The 17689-nt window shown below is 38.2% G+C and overlaps 1 protein-coding gene across 23 annotated transcripts in view; it reads left to right on the top strand.

The window, feature by feature from the left end:
- KDM4C (lysine demethylase 4C) overlaps positions 1-17689 on the top strand; it is a 435647-nt gene that overhangs the window by 111070 nt on the left and 306888 nt on the right. For all 23 annotated transcript variants that reach the window (XR_014056674.1, XR_014056681.1, XR_014056693.1 and 20 more), the window contains one exon: positions 2177-2314. Coding sequence is in view for 10 of the 23 variants with exons in the window: in XM_081500458.1 (XP_081356584.1) it covers positions 2177-2314 (138 nt within the window). In the remaining 13 variants the exon portion in view is untranslated. The remainder of the gene's footprint in view (positions 1-2176; positions 2315-17689) is intronic.

Below are 17689 nucleotides of genomic sequence, written 5' to 3'. Positions count from 1 at the left end.
GGAAGTAGAATGGTGAGTGCTTGTCCACAGATGGTGAGACACCAGCCATTTAGAGGGCTGATTGGTGGCTGCAGTTTTTCATATGAAATATTGCCATTTCCCCTCTACCTTGATGAAGGATGTGTGATGACAGTGTGCTCCTCGAGGAGCTTATTCTCCAATGATGATAATGTAACCTTGGACAGAGTAGCAGACTTTGGAATGACATTGATTCTTCCCAAGTTCATTTCTGATTCTACCTCTTGGGTAAATTACATCATTTTTGTTAGCTTCAATCTCTTCAACTGGAAAATGGGGATAATAAGAGTACCATTTAATAGGGCCATTATGAGGCTGAAAAGAGATTATCTATATGAAGCGCTTTGCATAGTATAGGTAATATAATAATGCACTCTTCCGCCTCAGTTCAACCTTTACTCTTTAGGCAATAATTTCCCAGTTAGACTAACATTTTTGTCTGTTTTTTTTTTTTCAGTGTATTCGTGCATATTCTTATATGTGTGTGTGTGTGTGTATATATATATATATGAAAAAGTATGTTTGCCAAATAGCTAATGTCTGCTTTTCGATTATGTGCACTACCCTTTCTACCATTTTTCGCTGTATGGAATTATGATGCTTGGTTAGTCTTTTCTGTTTCTATACCCTTCTTTTTTAAAAAAATCAGTTTATTTCATAGAAGCAGTACATTAGCCTTATATTTTAGCTAATTGGGACTGACCTGTTTCTAGAAACTATATAGAGGCATAATATTCAGGGTCCCATTTAATGGGAATAGGTACTTTTCAGCATGGCAAGGAAGGAGTTTTCCAGGTAGAGTAGGGAAGAACTATAGATGGGATTTTGTGGAGAAATGAAGCTCGTTTCCTTATCCCACTGACAGCAGTCTTACTCTCTTCCCCCCAACTCCCCTTTATAGGGCTAGTGATAGTTGAGCAAAGTAAGTTTTATTTTATCACATGGTACAAGGAAATGCCTTATTTCCAAGCACAATTGTAATTAATGAGATTCAGTGAGACTAGAAAAGAAGAAAATCAGGCTGTATTCTCATGTGGCTTGAAATGATGGAACTGGAACCATGTTGAACCCTGATAAGCCATTCTCTGCTTGCCAGGTGGCAGCTGAATTGCTGCTCATTGCAATAGAACACCTGCTGGGATGTCACAGGGGGCAGGGGTGATGAGCTAAATTTTAGAATTGTTGGGAAGGAAAGTACTTCCACACACAACATTTTAGCATTCCTGTAATGGTTACTGAGTGCAGTGTGTGCACATGTATTTATACAGTGTGTCTCCTATATGTTTCCACATGGGTGCGTACTTACATGTTTATTTCTCGAACCAAGGTGACTGAATGAATCAGTGAGTTATGGATTTGATACTCTAGTATTGAGCAGACAAGTTTAAAAAAACATTGATAAATTTAGTTTCACTATTCTTCCATTGTTCCTGGTGTGTTTTGTATGTTTTGGTGATTGTAGAAAAAAAAATAAGCAGATTTCTTTAAAAGTTAGGAATGGACTGAATACATTTTTATCTTTGCTTTTAGGTTGATGGCTGATTGACCCAAGCTATTTTAATTATATTTGCAAATGCACTCACTCACACATACATACCTATATGTTGTACATATATTTGAATAATTATTTGATAGAAATTTTACTGTTAAATGAAATATAGTTAATTGAATGTTTTCCAAGTATAATGAAAGGACAATTTATTGAATACAATCAACTCTTTAGCAACAAGAATTCATAACATTCAGTGTGTGTTGCCAAAATCTTTATAGCTGTAACTTGAAAAATATCAGTTGTGATATGTCCTGTTTTATAATTCCAGTAATGTGAATTTTTTAAGTATTAAAATGTATTGAATGCTATTATGAACACTTTTTTGAATAACATACAGCAGACATCTTCAAATAAAATATAATTTCTCTGGGTATGGGCTGAATGATTGAACTATTGCCAGAGGATCATCTGTTTAGAAGTTTTAAAAGTCTCCTGAAAAACTATTAAAGAATTAAGTGAAGAATCTGGGGGGACTTCTTTATACTAGTATAGCTTGGACATCATAATATTTTTTTTTCTTTTTTTAAATAGGAAATATATTTTAACTGTATTTGCAATTTGGGATGCCTTATAATTGGGAAATATTATATGTCCTCTACCCTGCAGATCACCCAGGAAGCTGGAGAATTTATGATCACTTTCCCATATGGCTACCATGCTGGGTTTAATCATGGTTTCAACTGTGCAGAATCTACAAATTTTGCTACTGTCAGATGGATTGACTATGGGAAAGTTGCTAAATTGGTAAGTTATGCTTCAAAAAATAAAGCATAAATTAAATGTGTATTCTAGTTATTATAGTGGGAAAGCTAAGATCACATGCATCATTTATTTTTCTCCTCAATGATGTTGTGTGCCTGTGACCACAGTGATTTATTCCAGACAGATATATTTATTTTACATAGGCTATGTTAATATTTGTAGCAACATTTTTTTGTTTTGAAATTAATGTGAAGCAGTGTACTTTGAGAGGTAATTTTATGCAACCGAGGCTTGCTTGCTTTCTTAAGGCCATCTTGTTTGTTTGTTTTTTTGTGAGATTTTCCAGTGGCTCTTGGAAAGATGCTTTTTTGTGTGTGAGATTTTCCAGTGGCTTCCTGTGATTCCATATTAGGTGGACTTGGCACCTTCCATGTTAGAGTTCAGTCCATGGCTTAGAAAACAGCTATTTACAGAGGAAAGTGTCTGGTAAAATTGTAACAAGATGTTAAGGAAAGATGGTAAGAAGAAATGATTAAAACTGCCCTTAGTGCAGAAATGAATTTCTTGAAAGTAATAATATAGAACATACTTTAACAAGAAATATATCTTCATGTTAAATTTGGTATAAAAATTTGTGTCTCCTACTCAGTATATTAAATTTAGCTCACAAACTGTGTATTTTCATTCACAAGAAACTGTGTTAAATTTTATTAATTGCCCCCCTGCAGAGTTAAATAGAGGGCATTTTCAAAGTGACAGTAGCTTCTATTAAGTTGCTTCGCTTCCTGTGGATTTTAAGGCAGAGGTGCATGCTGGCAGAGGGTAGGTTCTTAATGAAACTATGTGTTTTACAGAGTATGCAGAATTGCCCTGTATTTAGTGGGAAATGGCACATAGAGTCTATGTGGCCTGTTGTGGCCTCTGCATGGTCTAGGCAAATATTATTCATTCTACATGATAAAACTTTTGTGTGGAACCATTGAGTGAACATGGATAGAAATATATTCAGGGAAGACAACTCTAGGTTTATTTTACATGCACATTTAGAAAATTGCATAATATTTTAAAATAAGAATATAGCCCTTTGGCAGCTCAAGCATTTGAGTGAATTCATAACATAAAAGAAAGCTCTTGCTATTAGAAAACTTTCTCTGTTCTGAGTAATTTTTATTTATGAGGGGTAATTTAGAAAGGAGTAGAACTGAACTACTTCTTTCCATTTCACATCCTTCTTATTACAATAAACCTAATTTAAAAAAACCACAGAAAGCTCAGTGTATGTACCTTGGCCAGCTACTGCCGTTATTTTGCAGAAAAGTAATGCCTATATCTATATCGGAACAGTGTCATAACCCTGAGGTTATAAAAAGGTATGCTATTTTATGGTTTGCATCTTTAGTCATTGACATAATAAGTCAACTATCCCAGCTGTTCAATCACCAACAAAATCAGTTTGTGCTTGTTTACTGTAGCTTTCAGTTTCATCAGTAGTTCTGAGTATTGGCTTCTCCCTAAGTCTAAAATATCCTGAGTGTGTTTCCACCTTTCCATGTGGACAGAGTAGGAGTGGAGTGTGACCACGTAAGAGAGGTTGATAGTGGTCCTCTCTGAAGTCTCAGCTGATAAGCCCAGAACTGTGTGGGATTGTTCAGGAAGCAGAGCGCCATGGTCAGGGAAGCAGGGATCTGAGGCCCAGCTCTTCTTTTTACTAACCAGAGAATATCAGGAAAGTCATTTCTTCTTTTTGTTTCTTTCTATAAACTAAGAATACCTGTTTACCCCATAGATTTGTTGTAGGGGTAGGGGTGGAAAACTTAAGTATGTAGATAGCCACTAATGCTGTGTTGATTTATATCATTCAGTTTAGTCAGAGGATATGACAAAATGTTCAGTGGCTATAATGCAGTGTTGGACAGTTAATTTAAAATTCATCATAGTTACATGTGTTGGAGGTGATTTTAGATGTTGTCTCCATCCTTTTCTTACTCTTGGTGAAGTGGTGCTACTCACCTAAATAATAATAATAAAAATGTATTAATTTTTTATTGCAGCTGTAGCAAATTCCCATAAAATCAGTGGCTTAAAACAGTACTCTTTTTACTGTTTTGTAGTCCTGTAGGTTATATGTTTAACATTGGTCTCACCAGCAAAATCAGTGTGTTTGCAGGGCTGCATTCCTTACTGGAGATTCTGGTGGAGAATCTACTTCTTACTCAGTGGGATTGTTGGCTGTTAGTTCCTTGTGGTTGTAGGTCTGAGTTCCTATTTCCTTGCTGTTGTCAGCCAGGTCTTTGCTCCTAGAGGCCTCTCAGGTCCTTGCTGTGGTCCCCTACATTTCAAAGCAAGCAATCCATAATATCCCTTTTGTCATAAAAGATAGCATATTCACAGATTGCAGGGGCTAGGATATGGATATCTTTGCTGTTAGGGGTGGGACCAAGTGGGGTGTGGGAGTGTGGGGGGCAGCATTCTGCCTACATCAGAGATTTTCAGTTAATAATTGACATGGTGATATCCACTGATTTTTTTCAAGTCTGTTTTGATAGGCAACCTTATGGATTTACTGTGGTGTGTGTGTGGGTATGTGTATGAACATGTGTAATTTTTAATCTTAGGAAAATTTGTAAATTGGGCCGTTTTTGTCTTTTGCTGGAGAAAAATACAATGTATAGTGAATTAATTATGAATTGTATTAAAAGCCAAATTTTAGCTTTGAGAATGACCACATTTGTTTGTCTTAATCCTTTGTGTTCTTTAATTCATTCTAAATGATAACTGTTTAAAAAACAGTTATTTTTCACAAGTGATAATGAGTTATACATTTAGGGGGATAATTTTAAAAACAATGGCATGCTTTTTTGTAGTTGAAGCACTGGGAAATGACTGCTGCTTTACCTGTCACATGTTGATTTGACTATGTAAAAGCATCTGATAAAGCGTCTGGTACAGCGTTAATTAACATTGGGCAGAGTCAAGAATCTCAACTGATAATATTTTGTATATTACAAACCAGTATTTCTGTTTTCATAACTTAGAAAAGAGCTGTTACAGGAGGTTATTTTTTAATTAAAAAAATAATTTTGAAAAGATAACCCCAGGCTCACCAATAATATTGGTGGTCTTTGTTTAGCAGCCAACAGGCTTTGGTTAGGGACCTTTTAAGCCATTCAAGTGACTTAATATGGATGGGGAGAGAGTTCTGTTTTTTCAGGTAGAGCTTGTCTGTTGTATGCCAGGCACTGTGTATGTTTCTGTGAATTTCATCCCTTGGAGGCTGAATTGTTTGATGGGAGCCAGCAGGGAGAGTAGTGTTGGCACTGCCGAACATCCAGGACTGCTTCCTTTCCTCTTGGCTGCTTGACCACTGTGGCATCGCTGGAGCAGGATGGGAGATGGGGTTTCTGTGGATTTCCTTTGAATGTATTACTGATCTCTTGGTATGTGGTATTTGTTCATGAAACTTTCCCTCCATTTAAGGTATAGCTAACATTGACTAGAACATCCATCCCAATATTTGTGCCATTCCCAAATACTCATCTTCCAAATTCCAATATATTCTTTAACCTTTGATGTTCTCAAGTAAATAATAATAATAATAATAGCAACAACAGTAATTATTATATGTGGATATTCCATTGCCTGTCAGTGTATTCCGCTGTTTTCAGCACTTCATTCAGATGGCCTTTTATTATAATATCTACCCAAACTGCCTCATCTCTTATATAAGGCTTCTTTTGTGCATAGATTGTACAACAGGTCTTCATAAAACAGGTATAGGTGTGAGCAATGACAACAACTTAATTTGACTATCTTTGTTTCTAAAATTTCTGTTAATGCCCCCAACTTTGGCATTCCTCTTGTTCCTATCTTTCCCTTTCTTTTCAGGATCATTCAGCTCTTTTTTGCCTTGACCTGCCAAATATAGCAAACCAAATCCTGCATGATACTGCAGAAGAGAACAGCCTTGCCTTAAGAGGACCCACCTACCTAAGAAAGTGGTTCTGTAATTTTTCCTCCTCATTTCATTTATCAGAATTAAGGTTTTCACTGAAAAAAAAAAAAAAAAAAGAATGTTCTAGGTGGCCTTGTGCCCATATGCCTGCTATCAGGCAGAGTTCAGCTTTGGTGAGTGCCCTGTGAGTTTCTTCTCTGAAATAGGAATTGTGCTACATGCTTGTACAAAAGGAATTGTTTTCTTTGTCTTCAAAAGCTTTCATAATGAGCAGAAGGGCTTTTAATAAACCTCTTTTGCAAAGCTGTTATATGAGTGGAACATACCATCCAGTTATTTTAGGCATCTTTCTAGCTTTGAATATCAGAGTAATCTAGAGTGAAATACTGTATACTTTTTTTTCTAGTAGAGATTTTAAAATATCCACCAGATTGTATAGAGGTTGAACTAAGATATTTGTGCATATTTGAGATGAATGTTTCCTGCTTCTGGAGTGTTCTTTCTTTCTGTGGTGAGATGGAGTCTGTGGTTACTTCTGCTCAGCAGCTGTGGTGGCATTCACAGGTCTGCTTCCTGGCTAGGTTGGATCAAAGAGCTGGCCTGCAGGTTGTATTTCATTTTTCCGTTTGGTGGGATGAAGTGCAGTTGTTTTGATGTTAGGTTTGATGGATTTGTTTGCCACTGCATTCATTAGCTTCACATCAAAAAACTGACAGGCTGTTAAATGAAACTTTGGCTTAGATTTTCAGCTTGACTGTTTGGAGACATTTGTGAGGATATTTTGTTTTTGTGTTGCAGCAGCCTCCAGCACTGTGATTGTCTCTAAGGGAAGAAAAGTTATTTACTGTACTGATTTTCTTGAGTTAAAAAGAATCATTGTCTGCGGGACAGTCATATCTAGGCTACACCATCAGAAGCAGTGTATTTATGATAGTATGTGCAGCGTGAGAGACTTATCTACAGCACGGTAAATAACGGTATCTTCTTGGAAGGAAGGGTACTAGTTGGTGACTCCAGAATGATATCTCTTATTTTGCATTAATTTTACTTTAAGTGATAATCTATTAACATGATACGCCAGAAAGTTGAAAAATTGCACTGCAAAGCTAAGAATGTTCTCTTATGAACCCCAAGAGAGTTACTTCACCATCTAACTTGAAAGCATTCTGACATTTGAATCCTCAAACTTCTGAACAAGTTTAAAAAGAGATGGTAGAATGTTGAAATTGATTTCTTTTTAATCTGAAAGGAATTTTAACTATAAAATGTCTTGCATATAAGAACCATGATACGGGTTTATCTTTTTTATATTGCAGTCATTTTCTAAAATTAAATTTGGTTTTTCCTAAATTAGGTAGCATTCATCCAAAAAAAAATTTTAATCTTGGGGTGGTCTTTGTTAAAACAGTCAGGAACCATTTTAACAGTGAGTCTCTATTTTAATATGCCTTAGATTGCAGAATACTAGTACAGTGACATTTCTCTATTCTTTCAGCTTGTGAAGTAAAGTAAATGTAGACTGTTGAACATTGCTCATTTAACAGTTCTTGGCATTCTAATTTTAGTGTCTGGTATGGCACATAAAATATGAACTTCGAGAGTTAAGTGGTTTCATATTCTTCATTTTATCTTTTTACCTTCCCTTGGTTCTGTTTCTTGGGTCCTGGTGGTACAACACAGCAGTGCTGATGAGTGGCTGTCCTCTGCCTTTTTTTTTATTTTAAACAGGAGCTTAAAGGGAAGAAGAGAAAATACCATATAGAGAAAAAGAAGCAGATGAAGTCATGTCCTTAGGAGTTTGTACTCGAACTGGGGAGTTTGTATTTATGTATTTAGAAGACATTAGGGTTAGGTTCACATTATGTCCCCATTTTATTCTAATAAAGTATTGTGGGATTCAGAAAATCTGAGACGTCAAGTAGCATACCAGGAAAGCCAAGTGATTAATATAGATTGTGTCTGCAGGAGAGACATTTGGGGTTTGATTCCTCAGGGATGGGGAGCCTGATTTCATTTAGTGCTAATTTATTAATAAATTTGCTGGATTATGGGATTTGAGTGGAACTAGGTATATAATTTATGATATTGGTGTCTAATTGCTAACTCGAAATCAAAGTAATATCTGTTTTTGAGGCTTTAGTTAACTCTATACCTTAAAAAGTAAGTTGACTTTTTGAATGACATATTCACTGTACTGAGAAAAATTAGTTTTTAAATCATTCTACTTTCATATGGTTTTATAGTAGTGGGATTGGACATTGCTTGTTCACAGTGTGCCAGGCCTGACGTAGGGCACTTTATATATGTTACTTCTTGCCATCTGTGCAGGTCCAGAGATAATTGGATATCTTCTGTCCTCTGCTGAGCTTCCCCAGTGGCTCAGTGGTAAAAGAATCCACTTGCAGTGCAGGAGATGCAGGAGACACAGGTTCGATCCCTAGTTGGGAAAATCCCTTGGAGGAGGACATGGCAACCCAGTCCAGTATTCTTCCTGCGAAAATCCTGTGGACAGAGGAGCCTGGCAGGCTACAATCCATGGGGTCATAAAGAGTCAGACACAACTAAAGTGACTCAGCATGCATTGTCCTCTGCTAGCCCCCTTTCTCAAACCAAGGAGTTGGGATGATGCATAAAATGAGGATGGTGAGGCTAAGATTGGATGCAGAAAGTTGGCCCCCTAGTACCCTGTACCTTTCTGGACTCATTTCATTGGATATGGTAGATTATATAGGTGCCAGCCACATAGTGCTTTTTCTTTCTCAGTGAAAGAGCTAAGTGTGAATTTTTGGACTTCTTAAATAAGGCATGCCAACCAAGGTTACTGCTCCCTTTCCTTCAAGATACTCATTTTTTGCTGACAGAACAAAGGTGTCATGTGTATATGCCCAGTTTGAAGTTTGTTGTGGGAATCTTGCCTCTGTGATCATTTGATATGCCCTCTTTGAATCAAAAGAAAGCTTTAATGGGATTTCTCTGAAGTCAGTGACTATAATCAGACTTAAATCTGTGGATCCGTAGTCTGTCCTCCCTCTGTTCTGAGCAAGGTAATAGGAAGTGTGAACACACCTCTCTTCGGAACTGCTTGTCAGAGTTGTAGCCTGAAAATTCTCACGGGGTCTGTAGCCCTGGAGCTCTCATGCCAGGACCCCTCCTCAAGCAGAAGGTTGAAAGTAGTGAAGGTAATAGCTGAATAGGGTGTTGATGTTTAAATATCAAAGGTAATAAAGAATGGGTGAAGAAACCCTTGATTAATCTCTATTACTGTTTTAATAATTCCACACTTTGGCAGTTATAAGAATCAGAGTGTTAGCCAATTCGAAGAGGAAGGGTGTCCCTGTTTGGCAGATCCCGAAAACGTCCAATACAATAAAGAAGCCCGGTGCTTGGTTCTCTCCTTCTTTCAGCCATGCCTGGTATTTTAAATTTACTCTGCTTTTATTCCCTACAAACTGTGCTCAGTAATATACTTTTTTGCCTCTTTCTAAAACAAGGAAGGTAAAACCAGAGTGTCTTCTGAACTGTCCAGATACTCTGGAGGGATGATTTCCAACGTGATAGCTTAGAGCACTGATTGATTCTCTGTGGCGCTGTCTGTGAAAGTTAGTGCTCACAGCTAATTCTGTCCATTATTTTTGTTTTTCATTTGTATTGATCCGTTTGCATTTTTCCAAGTGCTGTCCTTAAGTGAGAACAATGTCAATATTTGTATGCCTCTTGCTTATAATGCTGAGTGTAGTTTTTATGGTTGCCTTTTGTCTCCCTTCTTGTTTGATATTTTGATTTTTATCACACTTGAGTATGACAAATGAGTAAGCAGTTGAGTAAGGGAAGTTTCAACTTCGTGTTGTAATGTCATTAAACATATGAAGAAATGAAATGTTAATCTTGGGGAGTGTCTTTTTTGTAATCATAAATAACAAGTATTTGTGTTGAATAGGGGACGAGGATTGTATGTATGTATTTTACCATTATTGCCGTTATTTTGTAGTCTTTTTGGAAAAGGTTAGAAAAACATATTAAGGATGAAAAATTTAGCATGCTTAATGTTCCATTTGTAATATCAAATTAGTCTTATAAAATTAATTATATCTTGCATTTCCCTTCAGGATGCTTCATGAGAAATAAAGCTCAAGTATTTACTGAGGTTCCACGGTCTGCTTAGTATTTGGGTCACTTAAGGAATGACACAGGGTGATGGAGGTGGTTGATGCTCCAGAGAGTAACAGACTATCTTGAGTCCCTTTCAGGTTGTATGTCCTTCTGCTGAACTTCATTTTCCTCATGTACTAGGGAAGCGTTGTTGTGCAGCAGTAAAGGCGGATAAGTTCAAGGATTGGCCGGGCTCTGACTTGAATTCTTCGTTTTCCTTTTCCTAACTGTGTGATTGGAGCAAGTACTTAATTGACTTCCTTGAGGATGACGGAGGATGAGATGCTTGGATGGCATCACTGACTCGATGGACGTGAGTTTGGGTGGACTCTGGGAGTTGGTGATGGACAGGGAGGCCTGGTGTGCTGTGGTCCACGGGGTCACAAAGAGTCAGACACGACTGAGTGACTGAACTGAACTGAATGTTAAAAATACCTTTTCCCCATATGTAAAATGGAAATTATAGCTTCTTCAGAGTTGTGCTTAAGAATAACTGACGTTAAATCTATAAGGAGTCTTGCATAGTTGCAGTGGGGACTGGAGAGATGTGTGGTGGGTTAGGTTGTGCTTCCTCTGCATCTTTCTTTCAGAATTCCAGTTTGGGGAACTGACCTTTGCTCAGAGGTGGGCCTGGCTGGTCTAAGAGAACTCCCACTTCATTTTCCAGCGATGATGGATCAGATTATTGGGCCAATCTTGGCCACATAGAAAGGAGGGTATGGTTAGTGGAACCATAGAGGAAAACTCCAGCTTGCCCTCAGAGAGTAACAGGAGGCTTGTCTCTCTAGAAGAGGACAAGGAGGCACTGAGGTCGCCAGCCTACGATCATAAAGGGACCAGAGCTAGCTTAAAGCCCATACTTTGGACACAGAGACCAGATTAGAGATCAAAAGTATTCTGTTCAAACTCAAAGCCTGGAGAAAGGCCAGTGTTTTATTTTTCATAACTCTGTCAGAAATACAAGTGTTCATTTCTCCATTTCTAGAGTATTTCTTTCCTTGCTAAAAGTGTTTTGGGGGCTAGTTTGAGTGCAAGCAAGCAAAAACCCAACCCAATCACATAGACTCGTATTAGAATTCTGGTTCTGTGTGGGGTACTTGGATAACCTGCCTCTGTAGCCATAGCTTCCTACATGTAAAGAAGGCTTTAACTGGTGCCTCACCAGGATGGGGGCCACAGGGTGGTCAGGCACCTAGCAGCATGCCTCTCTCACCGAGTACGTTTTGAAAAAGCCATTCCTCGTGGGCCATTTCTAAGTCAGGGAACTCCTTGACACTGTTTGGGGAAGCCTGGTGGATGGAGTTCAGGCCCGAGGTGCTCAGCAGCAGGGGCTCTGGGGATAGTATTTGCAGCAGACGTGCTCACAGCAGGCCGGGCAGATGGATTGCTTTATATATTACCACTGAATTCTCACATCCATTCACTTTTACTTTCTGCCAAACTGAGGGCATCTGAAAAGAAGTGACATCAACTGGTAGTATTTGGGGTTCTGTAGGCCAGATAGCTGGGAGGAGGAATTTGAAGGAGTTGTTGCTTATGTGTTCACAGATGTACTGTGGCTCTCGGGCTCTGTGTTGAATTTGAAAGACCATGTGTTATAAATCCTTGGAAAAAAAAACCGTCATGGATGTTGTAGATTCCTATGCTAAGTTTGACTCCAGTCCACAGGTGGCTTTTACATACTTCCTACATACTTGAATTAAGATAAAAGAATAGTTTGTTTCCAGCAGTATTCTAAATTTTCATAAACTATATTTTTTATGGCCGAATCATAATTTTCAGTGTTTCTTGTATTCCCAGTTCTCAGGAGTGTGTATTCTGTCCTTTAATTTTAAGCATTAATTAACATAAAATTGGATGATTCTGATGATTTTTGAAATAGTATGAGAACCTGTTTCTTTGAAAATTGAAAAATCATTCAGACTTCAGTAGTATTCCAAATAATAGTGAAAGATTTCTTTTTCTTTTCATATTAGTAAAGACCAAAGGACAGTTCTCATTACTCATGAGAATGTACTTGTTAGAGTGAGTGGTCTGCTTTTCTGCTGGCTGTGGTTGATTGTGATATGCATCCTGAAAAGCAGGCACGTGGTGTGTATCAGTAACCCTTGATGTCTTTAAGCACTTTGAGCCATTTCTTACACTCCTAAGAAATAATTGGAAAGAGTACATTTACAAAGACAAAAGTACACTTACTGAGATGATTGTTGCAGTGCTAGATTTATCAGCAAAAATTGAATTATAACTAATATGTCCAATGATAGGGAAATCATTGAGAAAATTATGATGTGCCCATGTACTAAAATCCTTTTACAGAAAATTATTTGAAAGGAAATCATGATGGCTCTTAAGTATGTTATCCATTGTTAAAATGTATTAAAAATTAATATATGTCCATGGCTAAAAAAATTAAAGCACAGAAAAATATGTAATGGCACCCTTTTCAGTCCCTTCCTTAATGGTAAAACCTTTTTTAACAACTTCTTATATATACTTTCAAAACTATTAGCATATGTCTGTATCTTTTAAAAAATCTATACAGAGTTAATCAATATTGTTCACATTGTTTTTCAGTGTCTTTTTTTTAAAAACATTTTTCCTTTTAATGCATCTTTCATTTATGCTAAGTAAAACATTTTTAGAGTGTAGGTTTTTATTGGAAACATCGCTCTTTTCCCAATAGAGTATGACAGGTGGTTGCCATGGATTTTTTTCTGAGGGTCTCCATAGAACCACAGTAGTACGTAAGAGTTCATTGCACAGATCTTGTTAACAAGTTAGGACTTTGAAAACAAACACCTTAGTTCACTGCTGTGTTTCTCTTCCCCCCACACAGAGCAGATGGTTAGGTGGACCTGGTGCACTCCCACGTTTCCAGTCCTGTCTTTGTTGACAGGCCCTGACTGCACCAGCATCTTGGCTTATTCCACCACAGCTGATACTGAAAGATAGTTAATGCCATCATAGTTTCTGTTTTACTGAATGACAGCATTTCTAACCATGTCCTCATATTTGAAGGATTGGATTGGTTAAATAAATTTTAATAAGTTCTTTTAGAATTGCATTTCTCTGTCCTCATAAAGGATTAGCCCAGTGAGTTTGGAAGACATGACAGAAAAAAGTAACAGAATGACTTTTGTCAACAGTTCTGTGATAATGGGAAATTGAAATAGGAATGGCACAAAGAGAAGATAAAACCCAGCCTGGTTGCTCAGTACAGATATAGGCAAGAAGGGCTACATAAAATAAGAAAATGCCAACTGCAATAATCATAAAGGATACTCTAGATTTAAAACACGTACATGAAGTAAGACAATCAGGAAATTATTGCCCATTGTTGCAAGAGAGCAGATGGTACTTAAAATATCCCTTAATTTTATGTCATTCTTAAAATCAAACAACCAAAGAGCACATACCATCTATGTTTAAAAAGTTAACTTGCAAACTTTTCTATTTTGGGAGGATGCTAGAGTAGAGTTGAAAAAGAATAAAAACAGCATTAATCTGCCAGTAAAGAAACAAATTGGAGGCTGTCTTTGCAGGGGATTGAAGGCATAGATGAAATATTTACCAAGAAAACAGTGTTCCAAACCCTGCTCAACTTCTGTGTGAAACCCTTCTCTATTACATATTTTCCTCCTCATTGGTTCTAGAAAGTGACTTGATGTTAAATGTTTGAGTTCTGAAGTGTCTAGATTATGTCTCTAAAACCACATCCATTTAGGTACATGGTCGTAATTTTTGGAAAGTGTAGCTTCATGCTTTAGTATTTCACATTTGATTAGAGAAAATTTTAGAAAAGTTTTTTGAATGTTGGTACTATTTACACTCAGGACCTTCCAAATTAGAGGTGGATCCTAGATCCTAAAACATTTAGTTTGAATAAGCATGACTAAGACGTCTTAATAGATAAACTGCTGATCTCAGATTTGTGCGCAGGTTTACACTATAGCAGTGTGTCTTAAAACACATTTTTGTAGTGTAGGTGCCTTATGATCAATCATGGTGCTTTTTTCCTCAGTTACTACACAGATGTATTTGCTGGTGCTATTGTGAGGGATGGTATCTGTGGCAAAGTCAAGTCAGTCTGTGGTGTCCTTGGCCAGTCAGGGCTGGCCTGAGAAGTGTTGATGCTGAACACAGATTCCTTTACAGGTCCTGTTAGCACTTTACTGTTTGTTCTTATTGGTGATCTCACCTGTTAGAGCAGCCTAAGTGAATGTGGAGACAAGGAATTGGAAACTCAGGTCCATATTTCTAGAAGGATCTGCTCTTTGAGTTGTGCAGTGGAGAATCTGAAGTCCATCCTCAGTCACTGAGTAACTGATGTAGCTACTTACCAGGAAAATTGGGGTGATGCAATTCACTGTGTTTTAGAAGAAACATTTTGAGGTCGGGTAGTTTACAAATTTCAATAGGCATATGTATAGTTAAATTTTTTTTTAGATTGGTAAAATGCAATTTGGGTTGAGAATCACTGCTGATGGTGAATGCAGCCATGAAATTAAAAGACACTTACTCCTTGGAAGAAAGGTTATGGCCAACCTAGATAGCATATTTAAAAGCAGAGACATTACTTTGCCAACGAAAGTCCGTCTAGTCAAGGCTATGGTTTTTCCAGTGGTCATGTATGGATGTGAGAGTTGGACGGTGAAGAAAGCTGAGCACCACAGAATTGATGCTTTTGAACTGCGGTGTTGGAGAAGACTCTTGAGAGTCCCTTGGACTGCAAGGAGATCCAGTCAATCCATCCTAAAAGAGATCAATCCTGGGTGTTCATTGGAACGTCTGATGTTGAAGCTGAAACTCCAATACTTTGGCCACCTCATGTGAAGGGTTGACTCATTGGAAAAGACCCTAATGCTGGGTAGGATTGGGGGCAGGAGGAGAAGGGGATGACAGAGGATGAGATGGTTGGATGGCATCACCGACTCGATGGACGTGGGTTTGGGTAGACTCTGGGGGTTGGTGATGGACAGAGAGGCTTGGCGTGCTGCAATTCATGGGGTCGCAAAGAGTCGGACACGACTGAGCGACTGAACTGAACTGAACTGAACATTATGTGAGCATCCCCTCTACACTTGTTTTACCTTTTGGAAATGATCAACATAATAGCGTATTGACTGAATCAGACTTTATGAATCTTGTTGTAGTTCAGTCACTCAATTGTGTTCCACTCTTTGTGACCTCATGGACTACAGCATGCTAGGCTTCCCTGTCCGTCCCTTACCTCCAGGAGTTTGTTCAAACCATGTCCATTGAGTCGATGATGCCATCCAACCATCTCATCCTCTGTTGTCCCTTTCTCCTTTCTCCTTCAATCTTTCCCAGCATTAGGGTCTTTTCAAATGAGTCAACTATTTGCATCAGGTGAATAAAATCTTGGAGCTTCAGCATCAGTCCTTCCAATGAATAGGCAGTTTTGATTTCCTTTAGGATTGACTGGTTTGATCTCCTTGCAGTCCAAGGGACTCTCAAGAGTCTTCTCCAGCACCACAGTTTGAAAAGCATCGCTTCTTCGGTACTCAGGCTTCTCTATGGTCCAACTCTCACATCCATAAGTTACTACTGGAAAAATCATCAGTTCAGTTCAGTTGCTCAGTCATGTCCAACTCTTTGCGACCCCATGGACTGCAGCATGCCAGGCCTCCCTGTCCATCACCAACTCCTGGAGTTTACTCAAACCTATGTCCATTGAGTTGGTGATGCCATCTAACTATCTCATCCTCTGTTGTTCCCGTCTCTTCTCTCCTTCAATCTTTCCCAGCATCAGGGTCTTTTCAAATGAGTCAGTTCTTCGCGTCAGGTGGCCAAAGTATTGGAGTTTCAACTTCAACATCAGTCCTTCCAGTGAACATTCAGGACTGATTTCCTTTACGATGGACTGGTTGGATCTCCTTGCTGTCCAAGGGACTCTCAAGAGTCTTCTCCAACACCACAGTTCAAAAGCATCAATTCTTCGGCACTCAGCTTTCTTTATAGTCCAACTCTCACATCCATATATGACTACTGGAAAAACCATAGCTTTGACTATATGGACCTTTACAGACAAAGTGATGTTTCTGTTTTTTAATACACTGTCTAGGTTTGTCATAGCTTTTCTTCCATGGAGCAAGGGTCCTTTCAATTTCATGGCTGCAGTAACCATCCACAGTGGTTTTGGAGCCCAAGAAAATAAAGTCTGTTGCTGTTTCTGTTGTTTCCCGTCTATTGCCATGAAGTGATGGGACCAGATGCCATGATCTTCATTTTTTGAATGTTGGGTTTTAATACAGTTTTTCACTCTCTTCTTTCATCTTCATCAAGAGGCTCTTTAGTTCCTCTTCACTTACTGCCATTAGGGTGGTGTCCATCTGCATATCTGAGGTTATTGATACTTCGCCTGGCAATCTTGATTCCAGCTTGAGTTTCATCCAGCCCATCATTTCGCATGATGTACTCTGCATTTAAGTTAAATAAGCAGGGAGACAGTATACAGCTTTGACACACTACTCTCCCAGTTTGAACCAGTCTGTTGTTCCATATCTGGTTTGAACTATTGCTTCTTGACCTGCATGTAGATTTCTCAGTAGGCAGGTAAGTGGTCTGGTATTCCCATCTCTGTAAGAATTTTCCACAGTTTATTGTGATCCACACAGTCAAAGGCCTTAGCATTGTCAATGATGCAGAAGTAGATGTTTTTCGGGAATTTCCTTGCTTTTTCTGTGATCCAACAGATGTTGGCAACTTCATCTGTGATTCCTCTGCCTTTTCTAAATCCAAAAGCTTGTACATCTGGAAGTTCTTGGTTCATGTATTGTTAAAGCCTAGCTTGAAGGATTTAGAGCATTACCTTGGAAGCATGTGAAATGAGTGCAATTGTATAGTAGTTTGAACACTCTTTGGCATTGTCCTTTTTTGAGATTGGAATGGAAACTGACCTTTTCCAGCCCTTTGGCCAGTGATGGGTTTTCCAAATTTACTGACATAATGAATGCAGCACTTTCACAGTATTATCTTTTAGGATTTGAAAGAGCTCAGCTGGAATTCTGTCACCTCCACTAGCTTTGCTTGTAGTGACGCTTCCTAAGGCCCACTTGACTTCACACTGTAGGATGTTAGCTCTAGATGAATTACCACACCGTTGTAGTTATCTGGGTTATTAAGGCCTTTTTTTGTACAGTTCTTCTGTGTATTCCTGCCACCTCTTCTTAATCTCTTCTGCTTCTGTTAGGTTCATACCATTTCTGTCCTTTATTGTGCCCATCATTGCATGAAATGCCCCCTTTAGACTTTATGATTATTAGGCTTTGAAGTAAATGGCATTTCTTATTTAA

The sequence above is a fragment of the Giraffa tippelskirchi genome, chromosome 1 (genome assembly GCF_054371585.1).
Source record: "Giraffa tippelskirchi isolate mGirTip1 chromosome 1, T2T-mGirTip1v1.2.pri, whole genome shotgun sequence".
In the NCBI taxonomy this organism is placed as follows: domain Eukaryota; kingdom Metazoa; phylum Chordata; class Mammalia; order Artiodactyla; family Giraffidae; genus Giraffa; species Giraffa tippelskirchi.
The sequence above is the reverse complement of the archived record's forward strand: the minus strand, read 5'-3'. Positions and strand labels throughout refer to the sequence as shown.